Raw genomic sequence first — 17,336 nt, 5'->3', positions numbered from 1 at the left:
GGTCTCGCAGCTCTCAGCCTGGTGGCAAGGCTAATCTCAGTCAGGTTGCAGCTCAGCTGTCTCAGCGGGACTCCGGCAAGGGTGTGTGTGTGTGTGTGTGTGTGTGTGTGTGTGTGTGTGTGTGTGTATGTGTGTGGGGGTGGGGGGTGTTGTCTATCAACGGTTCAAAGAAATACACTGATTAATATTTTTGAGGCAATGGCAGAGGCATGAGACACACAGAGAGACACAGAGAGAGAAAGAGGCTGGGCTGGTTGAGAAAGAACAGATCTCCATGTTCCATCAGCTTTGGTGTCTGGCTGTACAGACGCTGGCCACCACCACGCTGCTGCCACCACCTCGCTGTGAATACTTGGCAGCCCTACATCTGGATCTCTGAAGATAGGATGTGCTATTAATAAACAAACAGAAGCAATTACTGGGAGGCAAGGAGAGGGATTGGATTAGGTCAGGATGAGCAGCAGTCTCACTGAAGTTGAAACTGATGAGCTGCAGCACTCCAAAGACAGCGGAGATACCAATCCTTCCTCACTGACCCCCGCGCCCCATCGCCTGCAGCCACACTGGGAGATAACACTCCACTGTCTGTGTGTGCGTGTGTGTGTGTTTGTGTGTGTGTGTGTGTGTGTGCATGGATTTCGTTGCACATGTGTGTCATAGACAATCTCTCCAATATTGGCGTAATCTGTTTATTTTAGTTTTTGTCACATTTCTTGGTACCAAGGTTATTATTTTGGTGACTTTTCGATAAACCTCTGCATAAGCATTCCCATGAAAGCCCAATATATAGTATATTTATGGTATATGTTAAATGAAGATTGACCTATGCCCTGCTGCTCTGACTCCATTCTCTATCTCTGACTTAAGGTAGCTTTAAACACCCTCTGAATCCTACCCTCACCTCTGCAAGGACCGAGAGCAGCATCCAAATCCTGCTCTTTTCTGTGGTCACTTATCATTTGCAGGGTGGCTAGAGCTTCTTGATAAGGGACACTGACTCTTTCATGTTGAGGCCATGCAAAAATAGTTAATTCAACTTGTTTGACTGCAAATTCTATCTGGCCTATTTGCCACACTCTCTGTCTGTCTGTCTCTCTTTTCCTTGCTGTCTCTATCCCCAGAATATTTCCTTTCCTATCCAACCAGTCAAGGCAGATGACTGCCCTCCAGAGTCTTGGTCCTGCCCAGAGTTTCTTCCTCAATGAGTGAGTTTTTCCCCGCCGCTGTCACTTAGGCTTGCTCTGGAAGGTTCTGTTGGGTTTACCTGTCTGTTAAAGGTTGATTGATTGAATGATTAAATAGGAGGCATCTAACTACCACAGTCAGCTTCACTGTTAAGTCAAAGTTTATCCAGTTCCACCAGTCACCAGTTATCAACTCTTGTCTTATTAGAAATTCGTCATGAATCATTCCACTTGACCTTGATCTAATCAAGTCAAAAGAAAAACGGTGTCACGTTGAAGCTGTGTTTAAGAGTGCATACAGGTCTCCAGGGTAATCAGGTGTGCAATCCCTCACTAAAGCTGAGTTGTTTTTGCCAATCAACGGCTCACACACCTCCTGCACCAATACACCAACATGCATGCAGTTTTCACGGATGTGTATTCCAAACAAATTCATAGAATGAACTTGGACTTTGGAAAAAGTCGAATTGCTGAGCAAAAAAACACAAAAAACAAACAACAGTAGTCCTGCAGAGTCCTGCAGAAAAATCCCACCAAATGTTGTCTGATTACAGCATCCCTTCACTTATAATTCATGTTACAACCCAAAGCATTTAATTCTACTTTTATTTGCACCAATATTTTTGCACTATTTACGTACCAATTGGGACCTGTACACAACCTAATTGAACTTGGGATCATTCCTTAAAAAGAATTTGATTTTAGTAGTTTAAATAATTATTTAATTTTAAAACAACTTTAGCTATTTCCTCTGTGCCATCTGGAACATCCTGTCAAAGCTGCCTAAGCACAGCAAGTCCAGCATACAGTGAGGATGACTGACACCCACTAGCATGGCATAATCTCCTCAGGAGACTGAATAGTCAATAATTCATCAGCAAAGTATATACTCTCCTGCACACATGCAAGTGCAGGATAGAGTGGAAACTCTCCCTGCCACCCTCAGTTTATCATTTCTCTCTCAATCTAGAATTCCTTGCTCCTCTCATCCTCTTGCTCTCTCTCTACCTTCTCTATATTGCACCACCTCAATAATTCAAAGTGATATAAAAAAGTCAATGAAATTTGCCATACCTCGGGTCATTACGATGCCTGCCAGGGATTTGTGTCGAGTGTGCGCAGGACTGCAGCCGCCCACCAGCGACCGGTACTTCTCCCTCACCAAGTGGAATATTGAATCAGCAAAGTCCTGAAAAACACAATTGCTGCCTTAATTTCTGCTAGACACAATCGATGGAGACTGACTTCATAGCTTTCATTTCCCTGCATGATATTCCATCCCTAATCCGTCCAGGTAATATGGTGAGTTATAGAACAATGGCCTGAGGGTCGACTTACCTGTTCAGCTGAGTACATACAGATATCAGTCAAACAGTGATGTTTCCATCAGTAATAGTCACATGACAAGTAGAAGAAACGATTCTCTTTCGTTTTAGGTGCTGTACAAAGCCAAAGCCACTAATTGAAACTATACGAATGGTCACACCGGGAACTCACATTTTAAAGTTAAGACGTATAGAAGCCTGTATTGTACATGTAGATGGGAAATTTGATACACTACCCTCAGAAAAACATGTATCTGTGCAGTTCATGTCCTCCAGTTCGCACCAGTGATCTTTATCAACAATTATACCAAAAAAACTGTGCTTATCTCACTCATCTCTATATGATACTTACATGTGAATGGGTCTGCTTCATGTGTATGTTCCTTAGTCACTGGTATGTTTCTATTTATAGGGCTGCCATCGGCAATTTCCCTTCTTACTTTTCTTCTCTTTTAAAGTGTGACTCTCCCTTTTCAGGACTTTTCGTGTTCCAATGTTCCAAAGTATGAACAAAAAGAGACAGGGAACTTTTATCTGACCTCATCAACACCTCTCTGGATCTTTAATGCTCATTCCAGAGGTTATTGTGGATTTAGTCTCCACGTGGCCCTCATTCCAACTACACAGAACAATGGATCACTGGGAAATGACAACAGTGTGGCAAGAGAGTGGGCTTTTTGGACAGATTGAGCCCCAGCAGCTAAACGGACATTAACAGATGCCATGCTGATGGATGCATTGAGTGTGAGAGGAGGAGACTGATTCAGGGTGAAAAGAGACAGGAGAGAGAGAGAGAGCACGACTGAATTAGTGAGCATATTGCTCATTATAGTCCTCATCAAGGCTGTGAAATATTCTCACAGTTGGAACTAGTGGTCAAGGTGCTCGTTCGTGGTGCAGTGGGTGGTGTGTGTGTGTGTGTGTCCATATGTGTGTGCATATGTACACACATTGTCTGTCTGACACTGGTGTCAGTCTGACACAGATAGAGAACAGTCGCTTGTGGCAAAAAAGCTGCACTGAATAACTTTCAATTTCATTTCGTCTTGTTCATTCTATGTGTCAGTGATCGATCCTATAATCCAAGAACAAGTACTAACTCATGCTGTAGGAGAACAAGAAAGCTTGACATCAGTTTCTGATGTTATAAAAACACTCATTAGGCAGCAGTGGCTCAGGAGATAGAGCAAGTCACCCAATGATTGTAGGGTTGGTGGTTTGAATCCCAATCCCCCAGTCATCTGTCGTTATGTCCTTTGACCAGACACTTTACCCTCCTTGTCTCCAGAGGGACTCGCTGTTGTGTGAATGTGTGTGATTGTTATGGTGGTGGTCGGAGAGGTTAGTTTACCATTACCAAGTATGAATGAGGAGTGAAGATTGTAAGTGATTCAATAGAGAAAACATTTCTGCTTACTGTACATTTCCTCTTTAGGAATTATTTGTAGTTTGTACACTAACTAACTATTTAAGCTAACAATTATTTAAAAATGCTGATTCACCCCCGAACAGCTCCACTGAGTGTAAAGCTGGTGACATAAAAAGCCCAGCAGGTTCTGCAAACCAGGATTAATGTTAAGTCAGGTAGGGCTGGCAAAAATGACTTCAGATTAATCACGATTAATTAAAACATTTACCTCCATTATGATTAATGGATGACAGAGCACATTAAATTCATGATGCACCCAAACAGTGTCAGACTTCAGATTTAGGAGTGGAGACTTGTGACTGGACATGACTCAGCGTTCATGTATTAGAGGAAGTATTTATCAGATTAACCGACACAGACAAGCTAACGTTATTGCTAGAGTAACATTTTATCTTCTGGTAATTCTGGTTCATTATCCGTTGAAGTGTGGCTGTAGTCCCTCTCAGGGTCTATTGGGTAGAAGGATGTTGGCTCAGAGAGGTGCAGGTCGACATGTATTGACTAAACTCCAGTTATTATATTGTAGGGTTTGTAGAAATTTCTTCAATGTAGTACGGTATTTCTGAACTAGCCAACTGAAGACACCTTTCAAGAAAAGTAAAGTGTAAGAATAGCTAAGAGGGCATCTGAACACCTAAATTCATAAATCATACTTTCACTTCATTATTTTGTAATATTTTGTAGCAGTTAGAACGATGCAGGGATAGATGTTAACAGATGTCACCAAGGTTAGTGGGTTATTTGTCTCTTCTTGATGGTGATGTGAGGAGGTGAGATCAATGTGAGAAAAAAAATCGCTTGTTTTTACATCACTGACAACGTTTAATTGGCTCCGACGCTGCAGAGATGCCTCTGTGATGCATGAATGTGAGGGGAAAAAGGGACTTGTTCCTTCAACATAAAAGTGACATCCAATTAATTGTAGCAGAATCCTGCTTGGCTTGGCAGCATCAGCTGGTGTGGGTCACAGCCTGAACCCCGAGTCGAGTCCTCATCCCTCCTAAAGGCCTCTTCATTGATGACATTAGGGAGGTGAGAGGAGGTGACAGCTCAGAAGGCCTGGAGAGCAAAGGTGAAATAGATCCTGGCACACAGCCCAGCCCCCCCAAACCCCCCTCCCACCTCCCACCACCACGCTTTGTCCTCCTCCTCCTCTTTCCCTTTCTGTCAATCCCTCTTCCTGCCTTCCCATCTTTTTTTATGTCTGACTGGTCTTGTCTTTCATGTCTCCCCTTTCCCCCTTCAATCTCTTTTCCCTTTATCCAACTTGCCCCCCCCCCACCCCCACTGTGTTCCTGTTTGATGGAGGGCAGTGATGTGCCAGGAATGACAAGTCAACACCGAATCAGTCACTATTACTTTTTCATTACGTGAAAAAATAGGAAGATCATCCATGACTTAGAGCTGTAGTTCGTTTCTACAGCTACTGATAATTTAAAACAATATCTGAATACATCTGAATGTTCCTGTCTTCTAACATTTGCAAAAACTTGACTTCCTCAGTGGGGGGTTTAATACTACGGTCAGTGCAGTCCTGATGTGCCAGAGAAATGGGGGCCAAGGCTGTCATTCCTTAGCCATGTCTGTAACCTGCCAGCAGCACCAAGAAGAGGATTGGAGTGGGACTCGTTGGCTTCCTTGTGGATGAGCTTCAAGCTTCACACTGGTATATTTGGAGAGTTATTTCAAATCTGCTCCACGTAACTCATGGAGGCCAAATTCCACAACAATCGCTGCTTAGAGCTGAGTGCATTGAAGTAGCTTTTATGCTACTGTCTTCTCTTCATTAGTTTTGACCAGTCTACTCAGAACTCTCTTCTGGGCTTCCTCAAGGTGGCAGAAATCAGCAGCGGTTGTTTGGTAACTGCAGCGATACTCTACCAAACAAAGGAAGAGGTGTTCAACTATAGAGCTACATTACAAACGGAGTCATGGACCTTTGACCCCAACTTAAATGTCATGTACTGTATGCAGATGAATGTCTGATCACACTATAGCTGAAGTTGCAATACATCTGTCTGTACAACACACACACACACACACACACACACACACACACAACACACACACACACACACACACACACACACACACACACACACACACACACACACACACACACACACACACACACACACACACACACACACACACACACCTTCATCATTAAGACTCCACCACCCACTGTAAATGACAGACAGACAGACAGAGACATAGATAGATAGATAGATAGATAGATAGATAAATAGATAGATAGATAGATAGATAGATAGATAGATAGATAGATAGATAGATAGATAGATAGATAGATAGATAGATAGATAGATAGATAGATAGATAGATAGATAGATAGATAGATAGATAGATAGATAGATAGATAGATAGATAGATAGATAGATAGATAGATAGATACAAAAAAATCCTGAACACATCGCTGGCCTATTTTACTACTCTCTTTCTCTTTTGCTGTTTATCAAGGATCCATGAAACCTTCGTCCCTGCCTCTTCCTCATCGGTTTGTGCACATAGACAGCTCTGCATCCATCTCCAAGGTAATGTGGAATGTCACCAACAATCCTCCTGCTGCCTTCCCTCTGAAGTCAGTAATGTGCCAGAAACAAAATGTCAACGGGAAAATTTTCTGCAGTCTGACCTAGAAGTGTGTTTAGGGTTACGAGAGAGAGAGAGAGACAGAGACAGAGAGAGAGAGGGAGAGAGAGAGAGAGAGAGAGAAAGAGAGAGAGAGAGAGAGAGAGAGAGAGAGTCCCTGTGCGTGAGTTTGTGAATTTTGCAGGAAGAAAAATGTTTCATTGTATAATTTATTGTTTAGCATGACAACACCAAAGGGAAATGATGAGTTGAGTTGGGTTTGGGTTACAGTTTAAAGCCTTCCATAACTTTCTCCATTTGCTACCCTGCATCAGTGACACAACGCGTGTCCCACACACACATTCACACAACACACTTGCTTCATCTCACCAGCCACACCATCTTATCAGCCACCTGCAGAGAGGCCCAGGCAGCATTAAAAACATGGCTCTGTGTTATATTTCTTTATAGAGGTTTTCAAAAATTAATTCTCTCAATTTTTAATAGTGTCTGCCCTCTGCATATACATCTACCTATACACAACCACCACCCAATAGTACCTCTCCCAGTCCTTCATCTGGTGCAAAGCTTGAGGCTTTCGGAAATGGATAGTTATTCACTAGGTGGACACAATGCCTGTGAGGGTTTTTTTTAGGATTCTAAAAATCTAGACGTCTTGCAGCGAGATGGATTTCCCTCTTGTTTGTTCTGCTGTGACACACACAGCAGTAGCCTCCTGACTCCTAAATCTTCTGCTCATTCTCTTCAGTATGATGACTGGGGAAGGACACAGAGACACTCTAGTGATGTTAGTCAGATCTTCTGCTGCTGCTTCTTTTTGTCGCAAGTAATGACGACAACCAAGAGCGACTGAACCCATGCAACGAATTTGGATCCTATTGTGAGGCACTCTTGCACTTCATCTCTAACTAGGCCCAACCTATTCTTTTGTGCTGGCCAGATGGCCCTTTGACCTGTGGAACAGGTTTCTCAGTGTGTGTGTGTGTCTGAACAGCAGGGCCTTGCCCACCGGATCACACAGCTAAACTTCGTCTTGCTGTCACCATCATCATAAGAAGATATCTTTTCCTTTTCAGAACACAAGACTGATGCTGAATGAGAAAAAAGCAGATGAAGAAAAATGTCTGAGAAAGGAACTGAAAGAGATTGTGTGATTGATCTGTCACCGCTCACCCAGCCTTCTGTCCCACTGGGGTGTGAGGGGCAGATGATGGGATGTAGCACCACAGGAATCCAACAGCACACCATAGCTTACGATTCCTCATCATAGGCCTGCAATGGTGGAAACCAAGATAATGAGCATGGTGGATGTGGTAGGATCAGAGGCAGGGGAGAAAGACCACAGAAATGATCACCTCACCAGTGGGACACATCCTGCTATTGGTGAAGATCAACCTACACGGGCTCATTATTTCTTTCCCATTTCCACTTGGAGTCCCATTCTTGTAGCAAAATGAGTTTCCTGTGACAGGTGTAGCCCCAGTTCGGGTGGATCAGTCATCTGATCATCTGGTCATCTTCAGGACCCTCCCTTTGAAGACTTCCTGTGCACGTCCAACTGGGAGGAGTCCCAAAAATCCTAGGAGGATCACCTCCATCACCTGGTCTGGCTACTCCTTGGGATCCCCCAGGAAGAGCTGGAACCTTTCAAAAGGGATGTCTGGAACACACTGATGCCACCGCCATGACCCAACCAGGGAAAACCAAAGACAATAGATCAATGGTTTACAGTTGATCTTTCTATCAGAGTACTTCTTTCAGGGGTCATCCTAACTGCGAAGCTAGGCAAAGCCAAAAACAACTTGGGATGCAGAACAGGATCTTTAGTGACACGACCAGCTGAATGACTCACCCTGATAAACTATGTTGGATATGACTGAAAGAGTCAAACTATTGGACAGTTTGTTGTTATGACTTGTTTCAATGTTTATGTTTTAGCGGCAGTAGCTCAGTCAACTGAGTCTTGGACACTAACACACACACACACACAGACACACACACACACACACACACACACACACACACACACACACACACACACACACACACACACACACACACACACACACACACACACACACACACACACACACACACACACACACCTAGCTGACTTTGATGACCCATGACCTCTCATCTATTTCCATCTCAGACAACAATTTCAGTCATGATAAAATACCTGCAAAGTTTGTTCTGAAGCACAGAAATAATGTGCTGCACAGTGATGCATTTTAGACTTTCAGACAAATCAGGAAAATAAATGATAAGGCTGAATACAAAGCAACACCAGTACGTTTCATCCATGCAAACAGAGAATATGTGTATTAAAAGCCTTTAAAAACCACAGAACGTTATTGTACATGTTTAATGTTTAAACATGCTAAGGAAACATAAATGGAAGCTAACATCACATTTTCCTGATTGGTCACGTCTGCTCAAAGCCTCTAACGCTCTTAAGCCCACATCCAAACATAAACTTGGGAAATGAAACCCACACATTCAGGCCAACCTGAACTGAATTCACTGAATCATAACCACCAACCACAGATGTGAAACGTAACCAACTCTAAAACTCATTATCAATCTAAATTCTCTTCATCTGATCAAACAAGCACAGCCAGTTCTGACAACACAGACACTATCAGGACCCGGCACATCTGTGCAGCCATGTTTGGTGTAATACTTACTTGGAAGCTGGACCTGACAGGTTTATAAAATCACTTTCATCAGTCCCCCTTTTAAAAGCCCTTTTGAGGTCCAGCCTCAATAGACGTCTGCCTGAGAAAGGTGACAGCCTCTCTGCAGTGTTTTTTTGTTTTTTTTTCACTGAGCAATCACTGGTTTGGCTACAGGTTTTAAAAACATTATCTAGGTGTAGAGCATTCACAGATAATTCTGTATGAATAATCATACTGACTGTCTGGTTCCTCTGTGTTGTAAGGAATGCAGCAATTAAGACAAGATGTCCATCTGACATGGTCCCCTCTGTTTTTAATATATTGTGTTTTTTACTCTCACGCAATGATTTTCATTTTTATATTTGTTTTTTTTAAATAAAATTTTAACAGATGTAAATATCTAAACATGCAAAATGTAGTTCTTTTAAGATACATCCTTGCACATCAGGTATTTATAAAAAGGTCCAAAGCCCTTGACATTATTTGTATGTTTATGTTAAACCATTACTCACTAAACCTAAACATAAAAACATGTCAATACATTCAAATGTGTGTAAAATCTCTAGTTTTTGTTGTGAATCTTTTTCTTTTACAAACTGACAGCATATTCCTGGAAGTGTGTTTTAAAATATGCACAGGGCAGGAGAAATAACAGGGAGCAGGAGGAGAAATAAAGGTTCAGGGTGACGACGATTGGAGCGCATCTAAGTCTTTTTGGTATAAATCCCCTCTGATTAACCTCCATGGTGGAGATAAAAGCAGCGATATGCCTGAAACGACTTAATAATGTCAAGCACAGTGTAAAACACACACCAGCGGCTTTATACATTATGCACCAAAGGCCAGCAGAGGGACTCCTGTGAAAAGATAACATGACCTACCCCCAAGAGAGATGGGGAGAAGGAAGGAGAGAGAGAGAAGACGAAAGGCAGTCACTTAGAGAGGAAAAGAGGCAGAATGGAGACAGCCGATGAAATGAGAGGGTCAGGAATGAGGATTTAACAAGAGTCTATCATCCATTGTGTAGTTGACTAAAGGGAGGATGGTGGCGGAGGAGGAGGAGTAGGCTACTCTAGAGGCCCCTGAGGGCTGTTCACACAACTCCCATTAATCTGCACATGATTCAGCAGCGAGGTGGAGGCAAGAGGGAGCAGCCTCTGCCTGCTGTACCGATCAGGAGAGGAACTTTAGGTCGTCAGGCATGATCCTGCAGCGCAGCTCGATATTATGACACATCAGTCCTAATTCAAGCCTCGCCTTGATAATGAAGAGCCATCCGAGAGATTTATTAGTCACTCTGAGGGGCAAGCTCTCCAATATCTGCTGATCAGATGAAACTAATTGTCACTAAAAATCAGAGGTCATGAATGTGAAAATTCATATAAGTGACTCCTGAGCTGATTAGCTATTATGATTTATTGCTGAAACCAAGTAAATGCATAAACTATAATATGTAATTATCTATTGGTACCAGGATCAGGTTTGAAACTTTTTTCTTATTATTTATTCATCCATCCATCCATCCATTCTCTTAAGCTTATCCGGGGTTGGGTTGCGGGGGCAGCAGCTTAAGCAGGGAAGCCCAGACTTCCCTCTCCCTAGCCACTTCGTCCAGCTCCTCCGGGAGAACCCCAAGGCGTTCCCAGGCCAGCCGGGAGAGATAGTTTCTCCAGCGTGTCCTGGGTCGTCCCCGGGGCCTCCTCCCGGTAGGACGTGCCCTGAACACCTCACCAGGAAGGCGTCCAGGAGACATCTTGACCAGATGCCCGAGCCACCTCATCTGGCTCCTCTCGATGAGGAGGAGCAGCGGCTTGACTCTGAGTCCCTCCCGGATGACCGAAATCCTCACTCTATCTCTTAGGGAGAGCCCGGACACCCTGCAGAGGAAACCCATTTCGGCTGCTTGTATCCGGGATCTCGTTCTTTCGGTCACGACCCACAGCTCGCGACCATAGGTGAAGGAACGTAGATCGACCGGTAAATCGAGAGCTTTGCCTTTCGGCTCAGCTCCTTCTTCACCACGACGGACCGATACAGAGTCCGCATCACTGCACACACTGCACCGATCCGCCTGTCGATCTCCCGTTCCATTGTACCCTCACTCGTGAACGAGACCCCGAGATACTTGAACTCCTCCACTTGGGGCAGGATCTCATCCCAAACCTGGAGAGGGCACTCAACCCTTTTCCGACTGAGGACCATGGTCTTAGATATGGAGGTGCTGATTCTCATCCCAACCGCTTCACACTCGGCTGCGAACCGCTCCAGTGAGAGTTGGAGATCACGGCTTGATGAAGCCAACAGCACCACGTCATCTGCAAAAAGCAGAGACGCAATACTGAGGCCACCAAACTGGACACCCTCAATACCTTGGCTGCGCCTAGAAATTCTGTCCATAAAAGTTATGAACAAAATCGGTGACAAAGGACAGCCTTGGCGGAGTCCAACCCTCACTGGAAACGAATCCGACTTACTGCCAGCAATGCGGACCAAACTCTGACATCGGTCGTACAGGGACCAAACAGCCCTTATCAAGGGGTTCGGTACCCCATACTCCCGAAGCACCCCCCACAGAACCCCCCCAAGGAACACGGTCGAATGCCTTCTCCAAGTCCACAAAACACATGTAGACTGGTTGGGCGAACTCCCATGCCCCCTCAGGGACCCTGCGGAGGGTGTAGAGCTGGTCCACTGTTCCACGGCGAGGAGGAAAACCACACTGCTCCTCCTGAATCCGAGATTCTACTTCCCGACGGACCCTCCTCTCCAGAACCCCTGAATAGACCTTGCCAGGGAGTATGAGGAGTGTGATCCCCCTGTAGTTGGAGCACACCCTCAGGAGGGAGGCTACCCTCTCGTCCACCGGGGTGAACCCCAATGTACAGGCACCAAGCCGGGGGGCTATAAGTATACCCACACCTGCTCTGCGTCTCTCACCATGGACAACTCCAGAGTGGAAGAGAGTCCAACCCCTCTCGAGAGGACTGGTACCAGAGCCCAAGCTGTGTGTGGAGGTGAGCCCGACTATATCTAGTCGGAACTTCTCGACCTCACACACCAGCTCAGGCTCCTTCCCTGCCAGAGAGGTGACATTCCACGTCCCAAGAGCCAGCTTCTGTAGCCGGGGATCGGATCGCCAAGGTCCCTGCCTTCGGCCACCGCCCAGCTCACAATGCACCCGACCCCTATGGCCCCTCCCACAGGTGGTGAGCCCATGGGAAGAGGAACCCACGTTGTCCTTTCGGGCTGCGCCCGACCGGGCCCCATGGGTGCAGGCCCAGCCGCCAGGCGCTCGCCTTCAAGCCCCACCTCCAGGCCTGGCTCCAGAGGGGGGCCCCGGTGACCCACATCCGGGCAAGGGAAAACATGTTCCAATGTTTTTAATCATCATTTAGGGTCTTTGAGCAGTCCTTTGTCTGGTCCCTCACCTAGGACCTGTTTGCCATGGGTGACCCTACCAGGGGCAGAAAGCCCCAGACAACTTAGCTTCTAGGATCATTGGAACACACAAACCCCTCCACCACAATAAGGTGACGACTCAATTATTATTTATTAATTTTTAAAATTCTGAATTTACATGATCTCCAGTGTGGGTAACCTCAGAACACCGTCATGTGTGGTACACAAAATATTACATTGACAAGGTGATATATCAAACAGGATTGATTACAATGTGAAATACTACAAAGAAACATTATTCAGATTACATCAGGGCCACTGTTCCTGAGTCAGCATTTTAATATAACAATACATGTAAAGCAGGTTGTCTGTCCAATTAATCTTTTTCAAATTCATTTATCTGAAAAACAAAATCTTTTAATTATAAAAGTCCAATCATTTATTAACAGAGGAGGAGAGAGTGCACCCAGGAATATTTTCTTTAAAGTGAAGATTCCGACAAAGCTCTCAGCTGTGTGAACAGACTTGGCTCAAAGCTTCACTTCAAAATAAATCACTGATTATTTTCAGGAGAAACCATTGACGTAATCATAAAATAGTTTTAACATATTGACGATTAACATCAGCTCTTTCATTTGATAGGCTCTGTCTTTGCAGGCAGATGGAACCCGTCTACTGGTGTGGACATTTATTAAATCAGGTGTTTATACTGTATTCCCCTCACTTCAAGTCATATATGTGATATAGAATAATATTCATGATGAAATTATATTCTGTAGCTGTCGTCGAAGGTAGACCTCCTACATAGCTGAGGTGCAGAACATTGAGTTTTTAATAAAAGTCACACACTGGCATGAAGTGTGTGCTCACAGGATTATCAGCCTGACTCTATTGTCAATCTCCCTTCAGAGATTTTCTGTCTGGGATCTGCAATATTTTACGCCAGAGCAGAGGCAGCAATAATAACAACCAAACTGTGTTTGCTATTTTCGACAGCTGCAGGAGAGGCTTTAAAACATTTGGGAGGACAGCCGAATCTGGCGTTGCCTTTCATGTCTTTTAAAGAACCCAGACATCCAAAATGGTCTCTGTGAAGCGCTGCGATGGCTCCCTCCAAAGGGTGAGCGATTGTGTCGGCCTCTGCCCAGACGCGCCAACCGCGCCTCAATCTCTGCTGCTCTTGAAGATACCGTCGTGGCTCTTTTGGCGGGCTCGACCCTGGCAATCAGCGAGACTTCAAACCCACCCTTTGAACGATGCTCCTAAGCATCTGTTGCCAAGCACCACTTTCCCACCGGTGTGGAGATTAGTGACGCAGACGAGGGGAAACACTGGTGCTTTTAAATGCTTTTCTGTCTCCTTGTCAGGCAATGCCTACAATATAATATACTGTCAAGGGTACATTGTGCTGCTAATACCTATCACACAGAAATCATTAACCCAGTGAGGTCAACATTTAAATTAATCAAAGCAACATTAAGGCTGAGCAGTATCTCTATGTTCAGGATAAAGTTTTGTCATGCTTCACGTCAAAAAACACTTTTTATAACTGACTGTTGAGGCCATTTGCCTCTGAAGGAGTCATTTATCCACCAGCCTTCCTTCAGCTGGTGACTAAGTGTAGACCAGACTCTGTGTCATGTCTGAGAGCTGCTGTGGCCAAAAGGCCCTGAAGCCAGTCATATATCATCAGATATTGATATGCTTCCACCATAGCGCCGCGGCTGACATTTGATTCATAGCTCTGGGTACTATTTTTTAATTCCACAACAGTCAACAAGGGGTCATGGGGAAATGTCAATGTTGTTTTGGCGTGGGACATCTCAATGACAAGAGAGAGACGAAAAATAATGGAATTGGTCGAGACAGGTAGCTAACTTTAAGCTAATGTCCTTTTGCTGTGTGACTGTTTGTTTGTTTCTGCAGGCAATGCTTTTTTTTCTCTCTTATTCAGAATGCATTTCTGGTGTCAGTCAGTCTTGTCTCAAAATTATTATTATTTTTAATTCAAATATCCTTTTCTATTCATGCCTTGGGCTGCAGAAGGGTGGGATGTAAATGCCTCATGCTGCTAGTGTCTGACTGGCCACCTTGCCTGTTTTGAAGTGTTTCATTTGTTCTCCTGAGAAGTTAGGGGTACTTATATTGACAATAGGGCAGTTATTCACCCTTAGAATACACTTTGGCCTGTATGGTGCCCTCAGAAAAAGGCAGTGTTTGTTATGTATAAAGATTTTCATATATTGCCGGAAACGTTTCAAATTAACGCAAAATTAGGCTCTAATGTCCAGAAAAAAGTACATTAAGAAGAAAAAACAATCAGAAGTACCTTGAGATGGTCTCTGGAGAATTATACAACAGTGGTGGGTAACCCTTTTCCTGTGCTGCCTAGTAATTGTGGAGAAACCTGACAAAAAACAGTTAATGATATATATGACTGCTAGAAGTCTTTGTTCAGAGTATGTTATCACCCCAGAGTATGTTTGTATTCCCTTTGTCGAAACTCAGGCCCCATCCACACGATGCCGGAACGTTTTGAAAATACAACTTTTTTGTTGCGTTTACGCCTTCCGACCACACGACAACGCAGATATCCAGAACGAAAACGCAACTTTTTGAAAACGCTGGCCTAGGTGGATTTTTTTAAAACGCTGGGTCTGCGTTGTCGTGTGGACGGTGTATCCTCAACTTTTTAAAAACGCTGACGTCTTGCCTGCGACAAAAACCTCTGTGACGTCATATTTATGGGCCCGTGTGTTGTGACAACAAAACACAGAGGATTCCTATTGGATAAAATTTGACCCAATACTGCCACCACATGGCTTGGCATGCTTATAGCCGTCTTTGAAAACGCACTGCTGCGTTAACATGTGGACGGAGATTTTTTTGAAAACGCTGTCATGTGGACGCGAATCGTTTTTGATTCGTTTTCAAAAAGTTGTATTTTCAAAAAAATCCGTCATCGTGTGGACGGGACCTCATTTTCGTTTAGAGCCAGGATGAATAAAACATTTAATCCTGGGTGAGACCTCCTGGAGTTGCAACTAAAAGCTGAAATCCTTCTCTGTCAGGTCAGAAAGTTGACCTTTGGAGGACTTAAAACATCCCTAAATGAAGTCATGTACAGTATTTTCTGCACTATAAGGCGCACTTGATTATAAGGTGCAACTTAAATGAATTTTTATTTTATAATTTATTCCATATAAAAGGCGCACCGGATTATAAGGCGCATATAATAAAAAAATTAATATAGATTTTAAAAAAGTGGCGGTAGTTGAGCTATCCGTCCACTAGCCAGAACATTCATGACTGTACCTTTAGTCAGCTGTGAATGGCCCTATTGTTATTTCAATGAAGCCATTCTAAGGCCCCATCCACACGATGACGGATTTTTTGAAAACACAACTTTTTAAAAACGCATCAAACGATTCATGACAGTGTTTTCAAAAAAATCTTCGTCCATATGTAAACGCACCAGTGCGTTTTCGAAGACGGCTATAAGCATGCCAAACCATGTGGTGGCAGTATTGAGTTAAATTTGATCCAATAGGAATCCTCCGTGTTTTGTTGTCACAAAACACAGGCTCATAAATATGACGTCACAGAGGTTTACTTCGCAGGCAAGACGTCAGCGTTTTTAAAAAGTTGCGGATACACCATCCACACGACAACGCAGACCAAGTGTTTTAAAAAAAATCCACCTAGGCCAGCGTTTTCAGAAAGTTGCGTTTTCGTTCCGGATATCTGCGTTGTCGTGTGGACGGAAGGTGTAAACGCAACAAAAAAGTTGCGTTTTAAAAAAATCCGTCATCGTGTGGACGGGGCTTGAGCCTCATCAAGGAAACCTGATCACTTGATCACTTTGCCATCTTAGAAAGAAGTCAACACACATATTAAAAAACCTGAAATTAAAAACTGGTTAAATTCATCACGAGTGGACCACTCAGTTCGAACAGAGCGGATTATTTCCTGATCTGAAGTTCGAAGCAGATATTTAAGCTCTGACGTTTGTCTTCATTTATTAATTAAATATTGTTTCGATCGATCGGTAGTCCAGTCGGAGGTGAGGTGCAGCTATTTGCTGCTGTGTGTCCTAAACAATTTTTTAACTAGTTTTTAATGTCAGGCTGCTAATTTACTGGCAAATGTGACGCTGCTTTATTCATAGAACTGACTTTAACGTCGGTGTCTCACCGCCCTGAATCTCACAGCACGTCGCTGCAGAAAGAATACACAAGCCCAAATAACCCCCCCCCCCCCAGTAACGTGTTGTTTCAGGTATCAACTAAATTTGCAAATCAATGCAGCACACCAGACACCTTTGTCTAGCAGTGACTCTGCTCTTGAAATTTCAGAAAAGGCTGGAAGTTCAGCTTTGAGGGTCTTTCATTCACCTTTATGCCAGTTTCTCCGTGTGTTTCCACAGACTAATAGAATGGACCGTCACTAGATTCCAGATGACAGCACAATGACATTTTTTAGACTTTAGAATTAAGTTTAAAGTGGGTTATTTCCGGCACCACAGTGGATATGAAATACTGAGATCAGTCAGTCAGTCAAACTTTATTAATAGAATTGTTGAAAGTTCCTTATGTTTTGCTACGTTATCGTAGCCAGTCACTGGGGCTCTCCGGTCACTGGGCTCTCCCCCAGTGACCGGCTCAGTGAGAGCCGCCACTTCGGCGACGCCCCTTTACTACCGTTGTTAGGG

At 44.0% G+C, this 17,336-nt stretch overlaps 1 protein-coding gene across 2 annotated transcripts in view; it reads right to left on the bottom strand.

Annotated features, from left to right (window-relative positions):
• The window catches only part of adarb2 (adenosine deaminase RNA specific B2 (inactive)), a 181,359-nt gene that overhangs the window by 34,162 nt on the left and 129,861 nt on the right, over nt 1–17,336 (bottom strand). For both annotated transcript variants that reach the window (XM_068303963.1, XM_068303962.1), the window contains exon 4: nt 2,259–2,373. In XM_068303963.1, the coding sequence (XP_068160064.1) occupies nt 2,259–2,373 (115 nt within the window). The remainder of the gene's footprint in view (nt 1–2,258; nt 2,374–17,336) is intronic.

Source organism: Antennarius striatus, chromosome 20, assembly GCF_040054535.1.
Source record: "Antennarius striatus isolate MH-2024 chromosome 20, ASM4005453v1, whole genome shotgun sequence".
Lineage (NCBI taxonomy): Eukaryota > Metazoa > Chordata > Actinopteri > Lophiiformes > Antennariidae > Antennarius > Antennarius striatus.
The sequence above is the reverse complement of the archived record's forward strand: the minus strand, read 5'-3'. Positions and strand labels throughout refer to the sequence as shown.